Below are 19,765 nucleotides of genomic sequence, written 5' to 3' on the forward strand. Positions count from 1 at the left end.
AACACAAATAGATATAAATAGAGCAATTTCAAACATTAAATGAATATCGTCTCATTGCATGATTAGCTGTAGAAAAATTGTAGAAAATTTCATCTATCTGATATAAACATTTTATAAATTATGTTTATAAATTATAATGAAGTAATTCTTATCAAATCCAGATCTTTCTAAATGTGAGACGATATTTTCTAAATTCTTATATCGCTCTAAAAACAAAAAATAATCGTTGTAAATCTGAATTGCTACTAATATGTGGCCTTAGATAATAAATATATTATAACTACTTTATTTAGTAAGTTTTCATTGAAAGCATGTTTACAGAAAAGATTTAGTCTCCCTTTAAAAGGAATTGGTGCACTGCAAGAATTTCTTTCGGTATAAAATTTGGCACCATTCTGTAAGTTTTCTTTACGTAAGGACTAACAAACTTTTTACTTTGAAAATGTTCTCTGTCCATTACTAAAAAGATAGGGTACATAATTAGTTTTGATTTGATTCACATTTCAAAAGTGTAATTACAAGAGCTTCTTTTTTTTTTAATGTTATAGACTAATACTTCCACTAATGAACAATGTTATTTATTTAGTGAGGAAGGCTCAGTTATAATTTTTATGAATACTGTATGAAATGCATGTCTCGTGTCTACAACTAATATAATATTACCTACGCGTGAAATCGCTGAACACTAATAAATCTTCATGAATTTCTATCGCATTATGCAAGTAATAGATAGAAATTTGATTACAATATGAAAAAGAACTTAATGAAATTTTTCACGCAAAGGAGCAAAATAATAAATTACTAGAAAATCTTATTTGATAATTAATGCTTAAAGCACAAGTAATCGACAATCTCATTGCGCCTAGTATTATAAAAATAAACATTAAAATCTACAAATGATTATTATAAATTTATAACTAAACACTGGACTTTGACGAAATATTTTCTATGATTATGCATCGCAACGGTGTAACTTACAATTGATATTATTTCAAAGGACCAATACATCAGTTCATAATTGAAATGCCCTCTACAACTTATAATCTATGATCAGGCACATGTTGATTTCCTGTCGTAATAACGAGGGTCATTTTAAGAAAATATATTTCAGTTAAAAAGAAATAATAAAATGCGAGAATAATTACTAATAACTCTTTGCAAAAATATACATATAATGCTGATATACAAACATAAAAATTAATCAAACTTAACTACAACTGTACAGTATTTTTGGTAGCCATTCTCTTAATCAACGTGTCATTGGCTCAAAACGGATCGATCATTGAGGTCTAACAATACAAATATGATCGAAGAAAAAATTAAGTAGCAGTAAATTATTTCTTTACATGATCAACCGAGTGTAACAAAAGCTTAGCAAATAAATACACTTATAATATACAGTACGCAGCACATTAAAATGTAACAATGGAATAATCTCTAGATTTGTTAAAAAATTGCTTCTATAATTTTTATAACACAAAAATTACAACATTTAGGGCCGTATTAATAAAGAACAGTATATTCTATCTCTTTTTTTTTTTTAATAGAAAAATCAAGCGTTTATCCCAACTTTATAAAATTGGTGTAAAGGCTCCAGTTTTCAATACAACTTTTGCTTCAGTTTTATTTATACAGCCCACCATCGCAATCAGGGGACGTTACTTATAGTCGCATTTGTATATACAATTTATAGGATTCTAATAGAGTGAATATTTTAACATAAGACAAACTACACACTCTTTTTTCTGTTACAGTTGTCTCCTAAGGTCAAATTCTGCCAATGTAGCTATATTTGTTTAACTGACAACTATAGTGTATTTATATTTTTCCTCTCATATGAAACATCGTTATATATCTCATAAATACAAATTTAATTAATGGAAGTTCCACTAAAGACAGAATTTGACCTTATTACACTGAAGACAGGTATACTGTTATTTCCTATGTTATTAACAGGAAATATTGAACTATTAATTTGGCTGCTCAAATGTAATTTGATTAATAGTAAATTGACATTTCCTTCTCTTTATAGTTTGTTTCCTTTGTAATAACAAGGCAGGTGTGTGGAGTACTACTAACGCACATCATAGAATACATACATTTCATTTGTTCAATAAATACACGAGTTTCTTATTTAATTGAAAAATAAAATAGTACTACTTATACATAAATTATGAAATACGGCTAAGTGGAATTAACACAGAAAATTTGAGAAGCATTGTGTAAACATGGCATTTAGAGAAAACGAAATAAATAATTTCCTGGGCCATACAATCTGTCCCTTATTTTTGTGCTTAACTTTCTCACTGGTACTTTTGAAGTGGGAAGACGATAAATGGCTGACGATAAGCATTTAATACTGTACACCCAGGTACAAAAACATATGTCTCTAAAAGTAGACTAACTGAAATTAGTATTTCACGTTGTAGGGATGATTTTGGCCTCAGGATATAAATATACAGATATGAGCAATTTATGCTAATACTTCCACACGTTATTGCCGTCAAACACATTCAGGTCCAAGTACTCCGTACGCGGCCTGGCTTCTACTCATCTTCAATTGCAGCATCTAATGAAACATCCACCGAAAATCGATTGAATATTTCATGAAGAGGAGGTAGCGTGAGATGCCACACTCTACAATTAGTCCACATGTCTTCCGTTACTCTGAAATACGTTTATTCTATACAACAACGATTAAAGCCTAACCAATGAGTAACAAAGATATACTTACCTTACCATAGTAAAAAACCAGGCACACTTTAGAGACCCTTGTTCTGATGTACTCAGCCCTAACTATTTTACAGGCCGATAATGTAGCGTTAAGTCTGCTGCATTTTTCCAGATGAAATGTTTGACCTAAGATGTAACAAAGTAAAAAAAAAACATAAGAAATTTGTAATTTCAAATATGTACTTTCACAACGTTTAAAGGACTTAAAATCATACCGTTCTTAAATCCATAGAAGGATCTAGGACTTGATCATTACATAAAAGTTCAACTTTTTCTTCGGCCAGCGAAGAATTATCAGCGTTCGAATCTGTATTCGTCCTATCTCCTGCTGGAGAACCTCCGGAAACTGTGTTTCCAGCACCTGCCACTGATCCTGAATCACTTCCTGCACCAAGCACTTTATCACAAACATGTTCTGCCACTTTACGAATTTGTATAAAATCATTTGCGATTAAACGATCCCTTTAAAAATAAAAGTACAAAAATTGTAAACCATAGGTATGTTATTTAATGTAAAATCTATAAAAACATTAATTTATTTCATACTTCTTTAGACTTTTTACACCAGATGTGGCATGTGGAAGAAGATAAAAAGGTGTTTTAGTAAATTGTGGAAGATTTTTATCCACAACAATATTAACCACCCATGCAGGTACAGTATCATTTAATAAAACTCCTTCTGTTTCTCCTGCAGCATCTCTGACTAATAATCTATACAAAGTTCTTCCTCCCACTTCGCTAAAACGAAATTGTATTTTTATTCTTCTCTTTAGTACTATTATTAAATATATTTAATAAATATACTTATTTTTAAGTAAATAGAATATAATATTAATAATTCGACATTGGCGTTAATAATTGTTACATACTTAAATATAACAGGTGTATGACTAGGTACTGAAAAGTATGGATTTCCTCCCCTTGTATGTATAGGACCATTACCATCGTTACTATTACCTTCATTTTCATCATCAGCATGTAGTGGTCTCCACCAATGTTCAAGCAAAGCTTGTAATAACAGATTTCCATAATTCACTGAAAAGGAAAATGATATTTAAAAAATAACAAAGAGAATGACATTTATACTAAAAAGAATTTTACCTTTCTGATCAATTGCATCATTTTCCGCAAGACCAGTTTCTTTTGCAGAGACCCATGCAGAAAAGCAGTCACTCTCATCTTGACCCAAATGAATAGTCAACATCTACAAGAATATAAATATTTATTATCTTCAACATCATAGTCCTTCAAATTTAAATTACTTTAATGAATTGTAAAAGTACATACCCCTGTTTTAAGGTCTACATTGAACCAATTTGGAACATACACCATTTTATTTCTTTTCTTTATTTCCTGTTCAAAGTCTACTCTTCCTAGATCTTCCACTTTACATGCCTTTAATACATCATATAATGCTACATTCTCTTCTGTATCTTTTGTTAAAACATGTCTACGATCGTTTAAAACACGGTAATGCCGTATTGCAGGACCACCTAATATTTTTTGTGCAGGTTCTGTATTTCGTAAAACATTTGAAGTTACTCCACTAGCAGAGTCACAATAGTCTCCAATTCCAAAGTCTTGCCAATCTTTTTGACTTATAGACTGTAATTGTTTTTGTAACATTAAGTTATTTATACTGTGGATTTTGAATCCCGTTTACAATATAATAAACCATTACCCAATTATTTATAGTAGATTCACTAGTTGCCACCCAAATGCTAGACTGATCAGGTGTCATAGCCATTTTTAACACTGGTGCTTTTTCTTCACATATAACAGTATATCTTTCAGGATAACTTAATTCAGTCATTACAACTCTCTTATCTCTACCTCCTGATATCACATGGCTGAAAGTGTCTGTTGCCTAAAAATTATTTTACCAGTTTGATCAATTCATTTCAATCTTTCATTATTTCAATAAAATATTCATAGAAAAAAAAAATGAGAATTACCAGTAACGCCCAAACACCCTCTTTATGTACTCTAAAAGTTTGAATACACCTTTGTTGTCCCAGTGACCAAAGTTTAATTGTTCCATCAGAACTAGCAGATAAACACTGAGTACCATCTCTATTCAATACTAATGCTTTAATGTTATCCATATGACCACGAAGTTTCATCAGTTTAGTACAAAATCTTGGATCCCACACTCTTAAAACTTTTTCTGTACTACCACTTACTACAATTGTCCCAGTCTGATTCATGGCAAGGCTATATATTGAGTCTTTATTTCCACTAAGAGATGATGCTGTAAAATATCAAAATGTTATTTAAAGAATAACTTAATAGTGAAAACAAAAAGAGTGATTAATAATTGCATTTTTACTTGTTACAGTGTTCTTGTTTGCTGTAAGAGCAGTCAATGTGTTAACATCCCACAGGAAGATCAGTTTATCTAAACCCGCACTGGCAACTTGCTCTCTATCTTTAGCATATGCTAAAACTTTTACATAGTCTTTATGTGTCCTTAATGTAGACATGCAGAAACCTTTATGTGCATTCCATACTTTTACTGTTGTGTCAGAACTGGCTGATATCACTATGAAACATTAATTAATTTTTTTTAGCCATTTTAGGATAACACAAAATTTGTTTAAATATATATTCATTTAAAAGCATAATAGGAGAGTACATACAATTTTTGCCACCACAACATAATACTATATCATTGACCCAATCTGTATGATGCTCCATCGATTGAATATATGGTTCCTTCATATTTTTGCAATTCCATATCCTTATAATGCTATCTCTACCTGCAGAATAAAGCCTATGCAAAGCCGGATCATACTGTAAGGAATTGACTCCAGCTCTATGTCTCTTCTCCACTTCATCTCTTATAACCATGGATACCTTTATCAAATACATAAACGTAACATAATAAGCACTATACATATATCATAAGCATTATGAATATATCGTTTATTATATTTAGTTATTATTTTAACAAAATGTTTTCTGGAATTTATGAATAATGATAAGTATTTGCCAAACATATACTCATAATACATTTACATATAATTTAATAACGTTTTCACAATAATTCATAAATATAGTTACAAAAGAAATTGATAAATACACGTAATAACAAATGTTAAACGTTGGTGCGTATGACATATAAGTTTTTCAAACATAAAAGGCATAAATTAATTGAAATAATTTCTATGTGACGTTTTAAATTTTTTCAATACTTGAATAGATTTATTATGGCAGTTTTAATGTCAAAAACTTTTAGACATCATTGTTTATAATTACATTGTGATCTTACCCTTGGCTTAACTTTGAATAACATATTTCCAACTTTGAATTCTAAAAATCAATGTTAAATAATTTTTACATTAATCTAATTTTCTATAAATGCTACATTTATTATTTCTATTGCATTCATAAGAATTATATTATTCATTTACAATTATAAAAGAAAATTACTTAAACATCTCAATTATTTACAATTTTCTAAAACAGGTAGTGTTGGTATGTAATTTCAAATCTTTCTACAAAATACATAACTAAGAATCTCCCTCTTGTATATGGTATACAATACTGACAATAAAGTGTCACTGAACTTATGTTATCATGCTTCAAAATTCGAACTTCGGAAAAACGGCACTACATATGCATCAACTTAAAAGCTTAATGTATTTCTGTTATTTAATACAAATTCACCCAATCTTTTTAACGAGTGTGACAGTAACGTTGCTCAAAATTCTACCATATAGCGATGTTTGATTCTGTAAAGACTTTTCATCTGGTTTACAAAAAATTATGTTTCACATAGTCACCGACGTAAAGAAACGTTTCACGGAAAAAAAAATATTCCGGGCAAGTACCTGAACTTTCTTTCGGGCGCTCTGCCCGCCTGTCTTATGAGCTGCCATTATACCGCGAACTGTTCCGTAGCCTCGCACGTAAAAATAATCAAGGAAAACATTCGAGGTGTACGATTATACCGCGGCACTTTGACGTTGCAGTGCGTCGAAACCACGTAGTAGTTTCATCGCCGATCACTTTTGAAGCATTGCACGATCGTGGAGAATTACGTTTCTCACGCTTGGAAAAAATAATCCAGTGCACATTACGTTGAACCTTAAACAGCTGTCAAGCAATTTCCGATGACGGTTGTTCTAGCACATTCATGACGATCGGATTACAGACACTTCGCAGCGTTCTAATGCCGGTGTCAATAGGCTCGGACGTTACACACGTAACGTTACATCATGTTTCTCGAGCGTCCGACAACGGTTCGACTCCATTGTTGTGATTGAATGTAAAGCCGGATATATCGTTGCTTGGAGTACTGGTGAAACTCGTCGATTTATTTCACCGACGTAAAATGTACAACATGCAAGAGGTCTAGTGCGATCTCCCTGCGTAAAACGTGCGGCGGCAACACGAATTACAAGTAAGTTTATGAATTTAAAAAATTGGTATTCCAACAGTTATATGCAATATTTATGACCAATAGTCAAACGAGACACAATGTAGTATGGATAAATTGCATTAACTGACCAATAAAAAATAATAAATACGTTGTATCACGGTGCATTTCATGTATGTACTGTTCTTTTAAAATACATTGATTAATTGATTATTTATTCTGTTCTAATAAGAAACCATTAATTGATGGTTGGGAATTGCCTGTAAATCAGAAATGGATATTTTAAATAATGAGTGTTAGAATGAATAGAAATTAAATATTCCCTAATATTATTTCAGAAATTGTATGCAAATAAAACAATATTATAATTGGGCTGGCTTGGAAATAAAGTACCCTATTTATTACTTAGTTTGGCAGACTATTTTATTTTGCTTCGAGTTTAGTATAGTATAGTAAATGCAAATAATGGATTGTAAGTTAGGGGGGCGCAAGCTTTTTGGCAGAGTGCATTTTCAGAGTGAATATGGTCATCGTCCACGTCTGCCCTCTATTAGTGGTGCAAAGAAGGAAAAGGAATTACGTATTTTGGTTTTGTGCATAGTAGTCCCGTCGATAAGCCATATCACTATTATAGATGAATCTACTGTCTATTTAAAATGAAAATGGTTAATGTAAACAAACAGATTTTCGTGTGATCAAACTCTTATTGGCTCGTTGAGACGATATGCCGTTCAAGTAAAACTTTAAGTCTTTTGGCGTGTCCCTTGTAACTTCATGCCCTCTAGGTAATCTTGGATAAAATGCAATTTCCATCTGTCACTAATAGAAGGTAGATGCCAACTATGACCCTTCTATAGTCTAAAATATGCCCGTAGTAGAACTCGCATCTCTATAATTTGTAGTCCAATATTTGTGATTCACGAATTTCAAATGCTGCTTAAAATTTTGATAGATTTGGGAACATTTAAAGATTTTTCTTATGAATAATAAAACCTTGCCAGAAGAATATAACCTTTAAACAAAAAAGCAATGTATATCACATTTATTCATTTCTTGAAAGAATTATCGATATTTCAACAAATTGAATATTTATCTCTTGATTTTCTTAAGATCAATTTGCGTTAAACTTGAGAGTGTTCCAAAATTCAGCGAAGCACCACCTGGCGAGAATGTTCTTGACTAATTTCAGCCAGAAAGCAGCATCCGTCTCCGGTACGCCCATGAAAGTGGTAAAGGTGTCCGTCAGTCGAGCGTCGCCATTTTTCTGGTGTATAAACTTTTATTCAATTGTGGGAAAAACGATCGTGTGCTGGTGATCGCGCAGTTACTCCAACGTAGTTTGCATTTCTGGCACACTCTGCGTCATGAATCAGTCACGAAATTTCACATCACTCTTGAATCCAAGTTACTTACAAAACGCGCAACAAAATGCTGCGACTGCGAACGCAGCTGCTGCTGCAGCTGCAGCAGCAGCCGCGGTGAGCGCCGCGATTGCGAATGGAACGCAGCTAAACCCCAATTCTCCTAATTCTACGACGAACAACACCAGAAAGCGGGAAGCAGAAAGTACGCCTCAAATTACTCTCGTTATATGTTGATTTCATTCCGTTGTCATATCGGGCAACTCGATTTTGCGTATATAGTTCGCTTAATCATATGGTTTCACATAGTGAAACGTATGCATTACCACTCTTTATTGCTCATCAGTTTTATGTGTATTGTATTTACGTGTGCATATTATTTAGTATTTTTCATTGTTTTGAATGTTACAATGAGTGTGTTTGGAATATAGTGCAAAATGTATTTTTATTTTATGATCTCACAAATATTCCAGGTGATGGTAAGCAAGAAAAAGAATCAAAAGAGGAACGTAGGAAGAGGAGGAAAACTAGATGGGGCGGTAGCGAACATGACAAAACTTTTATACCGGGCATGCCTACAGTTCTCCCAACAAACCTCACTCCTGAACAGGAGAAGGCTTACCTCTGTAAGTTTATTCTCTTTATTCATTTACTTATTATTTCGATATAATTATGTTGTTATATAAATATGTATATGTAGATATATATATAATAATAATAAATTCATATATATCTATTTATATTTATATATATATTTATATATATACACATACATGTATATGAGCAGGAAACAATTTATGAATCTTGCTTCTATGTATAAGTTTTTGAAACTTAATTTATAATACTGTAAAAGATGTAAGTATGTATATATAGTCAAAGATTATATTTGCCAGAGGTAATTGACCTTTTAAATATTTTGAAGAAGTGAGTTTGGCAATAGGGATTGCCAATTTTGCTAAATAATGAATATCAGATTATCAAAATTTTAGAATTTGTTTTCAAATATCATTTGTTGTATATATTTAAGGAATTTAGTTACATGTACTTGGTAACTAATTAACAAGGTATATATGTGAAGATAGATTTTTATGTTTTATCAAAAAAAGGAATAAATGTATCAAATTTATGAAAACATTTACCTCGGAAAAATTGCAAAATATTAGATATAAGTGAATACTCTACACTTTTGAGACATGCTTACATTATAGAATGTATATGGTTATGGCAAATTGGCAATATCTAACTGTTGGGGTTTCCGCCCCCTCTAACCCGTTGGTTTACAGTTCAGCTGCAAATTGAGGAAATCAGCAGGAAGCTACGCACTGGAGACCTTGGAATTCCACTTAACCCTGAGGAAAGGTTTGAAAGAAACTTACATACCAAAAATGACCATTACATATCTACAATACCTATCTACTGACCATTCAGCAGCCCATAAATACAGGGGCCTTATGATATGGCTCTGATACAATTAGTGTGGGATACTGATGTCTGTTTGAAAAGATTGGGCTTGATTAAAGCCTCCACGCAGCACAGAAGATGAATTTTGATAATATTGGTTTGCCCTAATCAATTTCTTTTACTAATTCATTTTTATTAAACACTGCTACAAGAGGAACTCTTTGTTAAAAATATAAATATATACAAATATTAATCACTTGGGGCAATAGATAGAATGCATGTGTTGATTAGTGCTGATAATTTAATGTTAAAGAAATAAATGTTTTCGGTTTGAATTTATTGAACACATTATTTTTAAATTTCATCTTATGAATATATCCTTTGTGCGTAAATAGTTGCACAATATATGTTTATAAATGTTTTATACAATTGGATTTTTAAATCAAAGGATAAATATAGTAGCAGTGTTTAACATGCAGTGGGTATTCTAGTCCATATATCTTTTAAATAGTTATATTCTTGCACATGTAGGGAAATTTTAAGGTGTTCCTATGCAAACTGTTTTATTCAAGTTTTAATAGGTTCCATTTAATTATTGTATATCATAATGATACAATATTTTAAACTTGTAATCATAATATAGTAATGGAAGTTCATGTATAGAACACCTTTATAGACACTCCTCCTAATTAGGCTGCCGTGATTTGCACGGCACTTTAAATTTGTTGTTTAATTTCATAATGCTACAGGAATATATCTTCTCATTTATTAACTACAATAGATTTTTACCCTTAATTACAACTTTAACGAGCAGATTTCAGGAAAATAATGAAATTGATAAAATTATAATTGCTAATATAAGCATAATACCTTATAAAGATCAATCTTACGTTACTTTCAGGTTCAACTTAAATAAATACACATTAATTTCTCTAATAAATTAATTTACTCCAATAGGTTTAACTTTTCTGATTTTAGCTGGAACCATTATTTTATATTATTGTGTTTCATTAGTATTATACAGCATAGTAAGATATACAAGCTATTATTAACTAACCCAAAAAAATTGTTTCTTAATAATCACAGGATCTATCTTAGCAGCTGACATCATACCGATATCTGCCGTGCACAAACGCGCAGTCTTCCAGTGGTTGCCTACTGAATAGACTTATAGCAATGCTACATTTAACACATATAATTTTTTATTCTTTGTTTCGATACTTTGGCACTGTTGGAAAACTTTGAAGATTATACCCTTTTAAATCTATAATTACAATGTATGATACAATGAAACCAACAGTTTCATTACTCAATTACCTGAACAAATAACAGAATATTTGTATCTTTTTTTAGTATTGTCCAATTAAATTCAAAATTAGCAAATACTACCCTAAAATATGAACAATTATTATTAGAATTTATTAATGTTTTTGATGTTGGTAGTTCATTCTTTTTATTAAAGACTAAAATCATGTTACACATACTTGTTTATGTATAAGTATATTTAATAGATTATTTAAACATAGTTCCATTTCTTTCTATACAAAATTTCACATTTAATTTATTTGATACAAACATTTTACAAAGAATATGATTTGTTTTAAATGTTATATTGCAAAGAATATTGATTTTCCAACATGGTCAGAATGTATCCTATTTATAAGAAGTATATGTTAAACAAAGAAATGACTAAAGCCTAATAAGTTTGAAAAATCAATTAAAATATTATCCCAATATCCATTTTTTTGTTAATAATCAGCAGTTCTTTCCTCACTTAATCACACTTAATCATAGTAGGATCAGGTTGCTTGTATGCTAGTACCATCTTGATGTAAACTTTGTATCTTGACGAGATCTTATCTTTTTGTTTTGCAGATCTCCTTCTCCAGAACCCATTTACAGTAGCGATGGTAAACGGTTGAATACAAGAGAATATCGTACTAGACGTAAATTGGAAGAAGAACGTCACAATCTTATTCAGAAGATACTCAAAATTAATCCAGAGTTTAAACCTCCGCCAGATTACAAGTAAGTAAATTTTATGCTTATATGTATTTAATTCGTATATATCGCATATAATATACATTATAAACATAAATTTTACTAAAAATATGAAACTTATTTATAGACCCCCAATAATACGAGTTCACGATAAAGTAATGATTCCTCAAGAAGAACATCCAGATATTAACTTTGTTGGCCTGCTTATTGGTCCACGTGGAAACACATTAAAATGTAAGTAAACCTAACTAGTTTAAAGTGTTGTTATATAAATATTATACAGAATTTATTATTATTTTTACAATTACAGCAATGGAGAAAGAAACTGGAGCAAAAATTATAATCCGTGGTAAAGGTTCTGTAAAAGAAGGAAAAGTTGGAAGAAAAGATGGACAACCTTTACCTGGTGAAGATGAACCTCTTCATGCATATATTACTGCTAATAATCTGGATGCTGTAAAAAAGGCTGTTGAAAGAGTATGTTACACTTTTTTTTTTATTGCGATTGAGTGCATTTAATACGTGTATTTTTATTAAAATATGTTTTTAAAACAGATTCATGAAATTATACGACAAGGTGTAGAAGTACCTGAAGGTCAAAATGATTTGCGACGTAATCAACTTAGAGAATTGGCTTTATTGAATGGAACATTGCGTGAAAATGATGGTCCACGTTGTACTAATTGTGGCGCATCAGATCACAAATCATGGCTGGTTAGTATGTATATTCATTCTTAAACTTGAAAAACATCTTTATCTAGATCAGATATAATTTTCTTTTTAATTGATGCAGTGTCCTGACAAACCCAATGTAACAAATAACATAGTGTGTTCGAGCTGTGGTGGAGCAGGTCACATTGCACGTGATTGTCGATCTAAAAGACCTGGACAAGGTGGACCCGCTGCTGCAGGAATGGGAGGAATGGGACCAGGTGGTGATAAAGCAAAAATAGATGAAGAATATATGTCTCTTATGGCAGAATTAGGCGAAGGTCCACCACCCGATAGATCTAAAAGCGGCCAGCCGCGTCAACCAAACCCGAATCCTAATTATCCCGGTCTATTCGACAGGTAAATTTTGTTATTTGGTATATTTTAAAAGAAAAAATATACGTGTAATGATAATTCTTCAATTTCTTTAGACAACAAGCACCGCGTGCTTTAATGGCAGCACCAGCACATCCACCACCTCAAATGATGCAAGGTGGTCCAATGATGCCACCACCAGGAATGGCTCCACCGCCATGGAGTCAAGGAGAAGTAAACAACATGAATGGTATGAATATGCAATGGCAACCTCCAGTTAGCATGCCTCCACCACCTGGCGTGATGCAACCACCTCCACCTCCACCTGGTTCCACATCTCAACCAAATATTCCACCGTTGATGCCTTGGATGGCTGGAAACAATCAACCACCGCCACCTGGACAAATGCCACCGACACAAATTCCACCACCAGGAATGGGTATTCCGCCGTGGCAACAGGGACAACAAGGACCGATGCGTCCACCCCCACCTGGAACAGCTCCACCACCAGGATTTCCAGGATGGCAACCACAACAAATGGGTGGATGGCCACCAGCAGCACCTGTTCCACCTCCTCCTCAACAACAAACACCAGCTCCGCCTGGCATCGATCTCAATACTTTGCCCACATTATTGGCGCAACCACCACCACCACCTCCACCAACTAGTTAGTGTAAAGAATTATCTGTTCATCTAATCAAATCTTCTTCATACGTACGATAGAGAGATATATTATCAATCGTGTCAGTAAATAGATTGTAATATCGAACTAAAAACAATTAACTGTTATTAGTTCAAACGATCCAATTTTAAATGACCTTTTTGTTTTATATGGCTTTGTCTTTTATAAATGGGAGAAGATCAGCCAAGAATAAGTTTATCGATCCACCTTTGGGATCGTACAATGTGTATAAGAAATGGCTTTAGTTTACAATGTATTGTTACAACTTCAACCAACACATTGTGCCCAACAAAAGAAGAAAAAATCTATTATAGTTTGGTTACCATTATTTTCGAACTAATCGTATGTACCTACAGCTTTCTTATAAGTGTAAATGTAAGTGATACGCCAAACGCATTTTTATAATGTCCCCCCCCCCCCCCCTCCCCCTCCCCCCTCCCCCCAAGCACGATAATTTTTACTTACATGTTTCTCTAAACACAATATATCGTATATATTATAACTAGAATATAATTTACTTGTATTCTGTGAGTAGTATGCATAATACAATGTACACCTTAGTGCATTTGTTGCTCCGTACAAGTATTATTACAATCAGTTTCTGCTTCAATATATTACCTACTGCGGAATGAACATTAATAGTAAATGTTTGAAGCGAAAATACGTTTTACTACTGGGCTTTGTACATAACTTACTACATATGTAAAATTACTAACATTTTTTCGCGCATTACAATCGTCACGAGCAATTTTGTATTATTATTTTAGTGTTTTTAATCAATGAAAACGCGCGATCATAAAATATCGGGTAATATGATGAAGCATTCGAATTTTTTTTTTGTACACGCAATGGATTTGTCAATTTTAACTATTACTTAGGTTATTTATATGTTAGTATAATTTGTGCAGTTTTTCACTTCATGTTCACGGGTCACCAACTACCAAAATATAAGTATAATATTGCAAACGTCCAAGCGCAATAATTTCGTATCACTGATTCACTAGCAAAAATAAGATAATTCATCGAAATCATAAATTATAAAGAATCTGCTTTATATAAAATAACATTAGTATTGCGTGTTACGTTTAGGATACAAGGAAATAGTTTGTGAAACTTTATGATAGCTTAATGTGTATGTTAATTACACAATAAAGGTACATACTACATTGAAATCATTCATACGAGATGTGTTTTTTATTTACAAATGAGGCTAATCAGTTTCATTTTGTAACATAAATAATATTACACGTTATTGAATACTGAATTTTCATTTAGTCCAAACACACACCATGAAGTTAAAACACAACAAGGATCTCATCTGAGTAGAATAGATCAGACATTTAATGGGAATTGTGCTCACAAACTATAGTATCGACCTCATAAAAAATTATTGGTTTTGCAGCATAGTCCATGTTTAAAGATGGTAACTTTGAGGGAATCATATTAAACCTAACTACTGGAGTCTAAAAGTAAAAGATTTGTCTTTACATTTTTTCTATAATTCTATAAACCTCATCAATCTCAAAAGATATTCTAATAATAGGTTCCGTGCATTCTTATACCTCAATGTCAAAATAGACGAGAATTAGAATTTTTTAGCGAGGTGCTAGAAGTATATGAAAAAATCAGCTACTAGATCAGAATGTATTAATTACTACCTAAAAACCTAAATACTTCAAATATTTTAAAAGTATATTTGATAAATTTAGAATTTATTTTATGTGCAATATAAAAAGCTAAATTTTAAATAATTTCTCTTTTAGTAGATAACTCAAACACATGCACACAGACACACACAATATTGTAAACTAATATCGCAATATATAAAGTTTAAAGCAGATTATCAATGTAATGAATAAAATATTATATATTGAATATGTATTACTGTTCTGAGAATTGTTTCTACGTAAAAATTTTGGTGGCCTTGAAAAAGGCCGTTTGTGATTCGGCCGGTTATGTCGAATGATTTCTAAGAACATTGTCTACTGCATTAGATGAGATACCAGGATGTTTAGATACTTGTCATCTGAAAAATATCAATGCATGATCATACAAAGGTGTATTAAATGTGTTTACATTAAAGTATTTGGCATTAAAAGCTATACCTGTTAATTTGCAGGAGTGTGCAGAGCAACGAGCTAGCCAACATAGTCCAAAAATCATGGTTCAGAATGTAATGAGGAACTATGTAAAAATGTATCCTCAAAAGTCTGTCCACTGACCGTTTCTATCAATTACTTGATGGAAACGGTTTTGGACAGATTCGTACAAATGAGTGAAGAACTCAGGTTCATTCCTTAAGTCTTCCCATGCACACATTGCTTGGTTTATTAAACAGTCTCTTGTTGTTGCAATGTCAGTAGATCCCCAAGAGTTAAACATATGTGCCCATACATTATCTATTAAATTTAAATCTGGTGACATAATTGGCCATTGCACAACATTAATATCAGGATGTTCAGTAAACCATTCTTGTACTAATGGAGAGGTATGTACTGCACTGTTGCCCTGAACTAGTCTGATCACTGGCATTTCTTCTTCTGGATATATTGCACGGACGCTAGGCATAAGGACATCCTCTAAAACATCAATATATTCAGAAGAATTCATGCATGGCGATACTTCAACTAGTTCACCAGGACCATGAACACTTATCCACCCCCACATTGCACAAGTAACGCGCCCACTATCTCTGCGTGGAACCTGCTTGGAATCATATCTGCTAACTTCATCCGGTCGCCATACATGAGCTGCAGTACTGTCAGTTGAAGAAAATGTTTTCTCATCTGTGAAAATTGTTACATCCCATTCAGATTGCGGTACAGTTAACTGTTGCAACGCAAATGCGGTACGGTCCTCACATTGTGTTTGTGACAACAGTACTTTTCGCGTTAACCGATGACAATGGAAACCGGCCTCTCGTAAACGCCTACGCACTGTATTTGCGCATACTGGCAAACGAAGTTTATGAGAAACGGTTGCCGCACTTTCAAAGGGATTGTTAACAATTTCTTGGACAATTGCAACATCTTGTTCCTCTGACGTCTTGCGCTGTGGCCCATTATAGCGACGACGATCTGCTAAGCCTTCTTCACCCATTTCTCGATACCTTTTTATATAATGCCTCACTGTTCTTTCTGATATTTTTAACTCCGTCGCAATCTCAGCAGTCTTTTTCCCGGCAACCGAGAGTCTTATCACTTCGCATTTTAAAAATTGCTTTCTTTCGTTCGACATGGCTGACAGCAAAATGGCTATCCGAATAACGCGTCTTTTGTAATAAAATGAACAAAAGAAAAGTAACAAAGGATAATCATTGATACCAGAATCTTTCCTAGGTTATGCTGGAAATCATTGGTCAGCACTAGAGATCTCAATTCAGAGAAATACCTACGGATATTAATCCATTTTATTCGAAAGGAAAGTTACCGACTTCGCATCAACCAAGACGTCTGCCGAGAAGAAAGTCAGGTGTTGGTTGGTACAGAGTCCGGTAACTTTCCCTTAAAGTAGACAATTAAATGCTCTCGTGTGAATATGAGATTTGTTTTGAATTTTGATTGGTTAATTCTAACGTAAACCTAATAAAATAATATTGATGTATATTTTAGAAATGTAACGCTTTTTAAGTTATACATGAAACGTATTACCGAATAAATAGAAACTGAAATGAGTGATTAATTAAATCAAAATGTACACATATGTTCTCTTACTCGAGAGAATTAATTGTTCCGTTTCAAGGGAATCCTACTCTGCATTAATTAACATCCAATTTTCTTCTAGGTAAGCGACTTGATTGATATGGAGAAGGATTTTCTCTCGAAGTGAGAACGAATTAAATTCTTGAATGAATCTTGAAACATTAATTCGTATCGTGAAAGGAAAAAGTCGTCAGTGTCTACACCAATCAAGAAGCTTGTCAAAAAGAAAGATGAGCCTTGGTTGGTGCAAACGCTGGTGACTTTCCCTTCTTATAGCACGAATCAATGTCTCCGGCTGTTCATCTTCCAGTGTTATCTATTCGTGATTGAAACCTGATCGATCAGTGGTTAGTCATACTCGCGAAGGTAGTGATATCGAACTTTCTATGTTGTATGCAGTTGAGATTGATTTACTCTCTGATTTATAAAGTGTATTCTGCGAAACATTGTGACATGTTAATCGGGAACCGAAAAGAATTATCTCTTGAAATAAAGTAATATAGATGCATCATGGCTGATTCATCTTACGAAAAAGGACTCACGGAACTTTCGAAAATGAAGGTAACCCCTGTACATTCTGTTGATATGGTTCTATACCCGGAAAGTTAACCTTAAAATTAAGAGAAATGTTTTCTCTTTATGACTTAAGATGACTTCATTTATGTTAATTTGTATGTTATGTACATAATTGTTCGTGATTAATTACAATTGCCTTCAATTTGTTACGCCTAATAGAAAATGTGTATTGTTATTAAGAATGTACAGCAATGTTATGATATGATTGTACACGAATGTTATTGAATAGGTTGCAGACTTAAAGATTGAATTAAAACAAAGAGGACTTTCTACCACTGGCAACAAAAATGAGTTAGTCGAGAGGCTTCAGTTAGCAATTCATGGTGGTATATGTTTTTGAATAAGTTTGAAAATATATATTTTTCTTTATAAAAATTAAGTATTGATAGAACTATATTTTTATTGTTAGATTCTGCGTTATCTTTGGATGAAACAGCAGAAGAAATTTTAGATGAAGATGCCGTCCTTGGTGTAAGTTCAAGATAAACTATTAATCTGACTTTACCAAAAAAATGTAATATGTAATAAAAATCATAGTATTCTAATATAAATTTAATATAATTGCAAAGAATATTTCTCTTTATATAGGATGAAGAAATAGAAGAGTTATCAAGTAAACCAGATTCACAAGAAGTGAATGAAAAAAGGAAATTATCTACAGAGAGTAATATGAGTGCAAAAAAAATAGTTTTAAATCGTAAACCAGTAATTGAAGAAGTTAAAAATGAACTAATAGATAAAACTGATACTGATACGAAAACGATTGAAGTTGCACCACCAGAAAAAAAAATTATTAAATTATCAGAGCTTGGTATGAAAGAGGTAACGATTCATATTCCATTTCAGATTATACAAATTGAACATTAAAAATAACATATTAATTCAATATGTATTATTTATTTAAATAGAGACTAGAAATGAGGGCTAAGAAATTTGGATTACCACTGTCAGAGGCTGCTAGAAAGGAAGTCAGATCTGCTAGATTCAGTATTAATAATCAAAACAATAAATCAGCTGCTTCTGTTAAAACACCTGTGGTAAATACTTTTGTTTCGTTATAATTAAATCATTGTGTACATGCTTTAGATATTTATTATTATATGCGTTTTCAGCATACAACGTATGATGTTTTAAAGAAACGAGCAGAAAGGTTCGGCACTTCAGTTTCTAATTTAATGGATAAGGTAATGAATTGAATAAAATAAAAATTTTATAACGTCAAATTATATTTAAACATATATGTGTAATATATAACTCTCATAATCATACTTCATTTCAGGCCGAATTGGAAGCCAGAATAGAAAAAAGAAAAGCCAGATTTGGTGAAGTGAAACCCACTAATGAGAAAGTATTTCATAATAAAGTTAAGATTGTTAAATGATATTCAGTGTTATATACCAAAACAGCAACCTAGATTGCAAAGCTTATTCTAAGTTTTCTTATTTTCATTACAATCATTGTATACATAATAAAAGATCATCGTATTTGTTATAAAATACTTTGCACAATGGATCTAAGAGATTTTTCTTTGAGTGTAACATTATGCTGAATGTCTGAAGTATGTTTCACGTGCATTCGTTTTTAAAAGAAATTGTGAAAATACTTGATACTTATATTTAAGTTTACTTAAAACATTATATAATAATGAACAAATAACATGCAGTGTTATGATACTATTTTTCCTATTTATAATGGAAAAAATTAACATTGGTTTTAAAACGAGTTAAAATAATTTTCTGACATTCATTTTAAAATAAATAACTGACTTGAAAAAATGCATACTTGTAATATCATAGTTTCATATCACTACAAAGTAATACAATTGAAAACATAAATAAATAAAATTGCTCCGACGTCGACACGCGTTAAAACTGAATGCTAAGAAGAGAGAGAAAAGTATCCT

At 32.1% G+C, this 19,765-nt stretch overlaps 3 protein-coding genes and 1 long non-coding RNA gene across 7 annotated transcripts; 2 read left to right on the top strand and 2 right to left on the bottom strand.

The window, feature by feature from the left end:
• Window positions 1-23: 23 nt before the first annotated feature.
• Window positions 24-7,159, bottom strand: LOC143144850 (WD repeat-containing protein 48). 3 transcript variants are annotated; one of them, XM_076307682.1, is made up of 12 exons: window positions 6,567-7,148; window positions 5,373-5,589; window positions 5,063-5,275; window positions 4,689-4,984; window positions 4,415-4,600; window positions 4,021-4,338; window positions 3,835-3,937; window positions 3,603-3,768; window positions 3,280-3,471; window positions 2,949-3,195; window positions 2,740-2,859; window positions 24-2,667 (listed from the first exon to the last, which is right to left on the bottom strand). In XM_076307682.1, exons 1-11 carry the CDS (start codon window positions 6,612-6,614, stop codon window positions 2,797-2,799), a joined length of 2,049 nt encoding a protein of 682 aa, XP_076163797.1. In that variant the 5' UTR covers window positions 6,615-7,148; the 3' UTR covers window positions 24-2,667; window positions 2,740-2,796. The 3 variants fall into 3 exon arrangements, with proteins under 3 accessions (XP_076163797.1, XP_076163796.1, XP_076163798.1); XM_076307681.1 differs by having other exon boundaries at window positions 26-2,667; window positions 2,735-2,859; XM_076307683.1 differs by lacking the exons at window positions 24-2,667; window positions 2,740-2,859; window positions 2,949-3,195 and having other exon boundaries at window positions 3,298-3,471; window positions 3,691-3,768; window positions 6,567-7,159.
• On the top strand, window positions 6,669-14,764 carry Sf1 (splicing factor 1). The gene is made up of 10 exons (XM_076307688.1): window positions 6,669-7,138; window positions 8,304-8,680; window positions 8,949-9,101; window positions 9,759-9,834; window positions 11,752-11,904; window positions 12,005-12,111; window positions 12,188-12,354; window positions 12,433-12,591; window positions 12,671-12,948; window positions 13,020-14,764. Exons 2-10 carry the CDS (start codon window positions 8,479-8,481, stop codon window positions 13,573-13,575), a joined length of 1,851 nt encoding a protein of 616 aa, XP_076163803.1. The 5' UTR covers window positions 6,669-7,138; window positions 8,304-8,478; the 3' UTR covers window positions 13,576-14,764.
• Window positions 7,277-7,957, bottom strand: LOC143144856 (uncharacterized). The gene is made up of 2 exons (XR_012991542.1): window positions 7,796-7,957; window positions 7,277-7,374 (listed from the first exon to the last, which is right to left on the bottom strand). It is a non-coding gene; the product is annotated as an uncharacterized LOC143144856 (long non-coding RNA).
• A 2,864-nt stretch (window positions 14,765-17,628) lies between the features above and the next one.
• On the top strand, window positions 17,629-19,374 carry LOC143145065 (SAP domain-containing ribonucleoprotein). 2 transcript variants are annotated; one of them, XM_076308083.1, is made up of 7 exons: window positions 17,629-17,847; window positions 18,092-18,188; window positions 18,272-18,333; window positions 18,451-18,684; window positions 18,771-18,899; window positions 18,975-19,046; window positions 19,142-19,374. In XM_076308083.1, exons 1-7 carry the CDS (start codon window positions 17,797-17,799, stop codon window positions 19,241-19,243), a joined length of 747 nt encoding a protein of 248 aa, XP_076164198.1. In that variant the 5' UTR covers window positions 17,629-17,796; the 3' UTR covers window positions 19,244-19,374. The 2 variants fall into 2 exon arrangements, with proteins under 2 accessions (XP_076164198.1, XP_076164199.1); XM_076308084.1 differs by having other exon boundaries at window positions 18,092-18,185.
• The last annotated feature ends 391 nt before the right edge of the window (window positions 19,375-19,765 follow it).

This window comes from Ptiloglossa arizonensis, chromosome 3 (assembly GCF_051014685.1).
Source record: "Ptiloglossa arizonensis isolate GNS036 chromosome 3, iyPtiAriz1_principal, whole genome shotgun sequence".
NCBI classification, from domain to species: Eukaryota; Metazoa; Arthropoda; class Insecta; order Hymenoptera; family Colletidae; genus Ptiloglossa; species Ptiloglossa arizonensis.

Bases quoted from the DNA above. Each gene is read 5' to 3' on its own strand.
- LOC143145065 (XM_076308083.1), top strand. From the start codon at position 17,797: ATGGCTGATTCATCTTACGAAAAAGGACTCACGGAACTTTCGAAAATG. The intron at 17,848-18,091 runs GTAACCCCTGTA...GTTATTGAATAG, and splicing joins CGGAACTTTCGAAAATGAAG to GTTGCAGACTTAAAGATTGA. The intron at 18,189-18,271 runs GTATATGTTTTT...TTTTATTGTTAG, and splicing joins TCAGTTAGCAATTCATGGTG to ATTCTGCGTTATCTTTGGAT.
- LOC143144850 (XM_076307682.1), bottom strand. From the start codon at position 6,614: ATGGCAGCTCATAAGACAGGCGGGCAGAGCGCCCGAAAGAAAGTTCAG. The intron at 5,276-5,372 runs GTATGTACTCTC...AATGTTTCATAG, and splicing joins ATGTTGTGGTGGCAAAAATT to TGATATCAGCCAGTTCTGAC. The intron at 3,769-3,834 runs GTAAAATTCTTT...TTTCCTTTTCAG, and splicing joins TGATGCAATTGATCAGAAAG to TGAATTATGGAAATCTGTTA.
- Sf1 (XM_076307688.1), top strand. From the start codon at position 8,479: ATGAATCAGTCACGAAATTTCACATCACTCTTGAATCCAAGTTACTTA. The intron at 12,112-12,187 runs GTAAGTAAACCT...TTACAATTACAG, and splicing joins ACGTGGAAACACATTAAAAT to CAATGGAGAAAGAAACTGGA. The intron at 12,355-12,432 runs GTATGTTACACT...TTTTTAAAACAG, and splicing joins TAAAAAAGGCTGTTGAAAGA to ATTCATGAAATTATACGACA.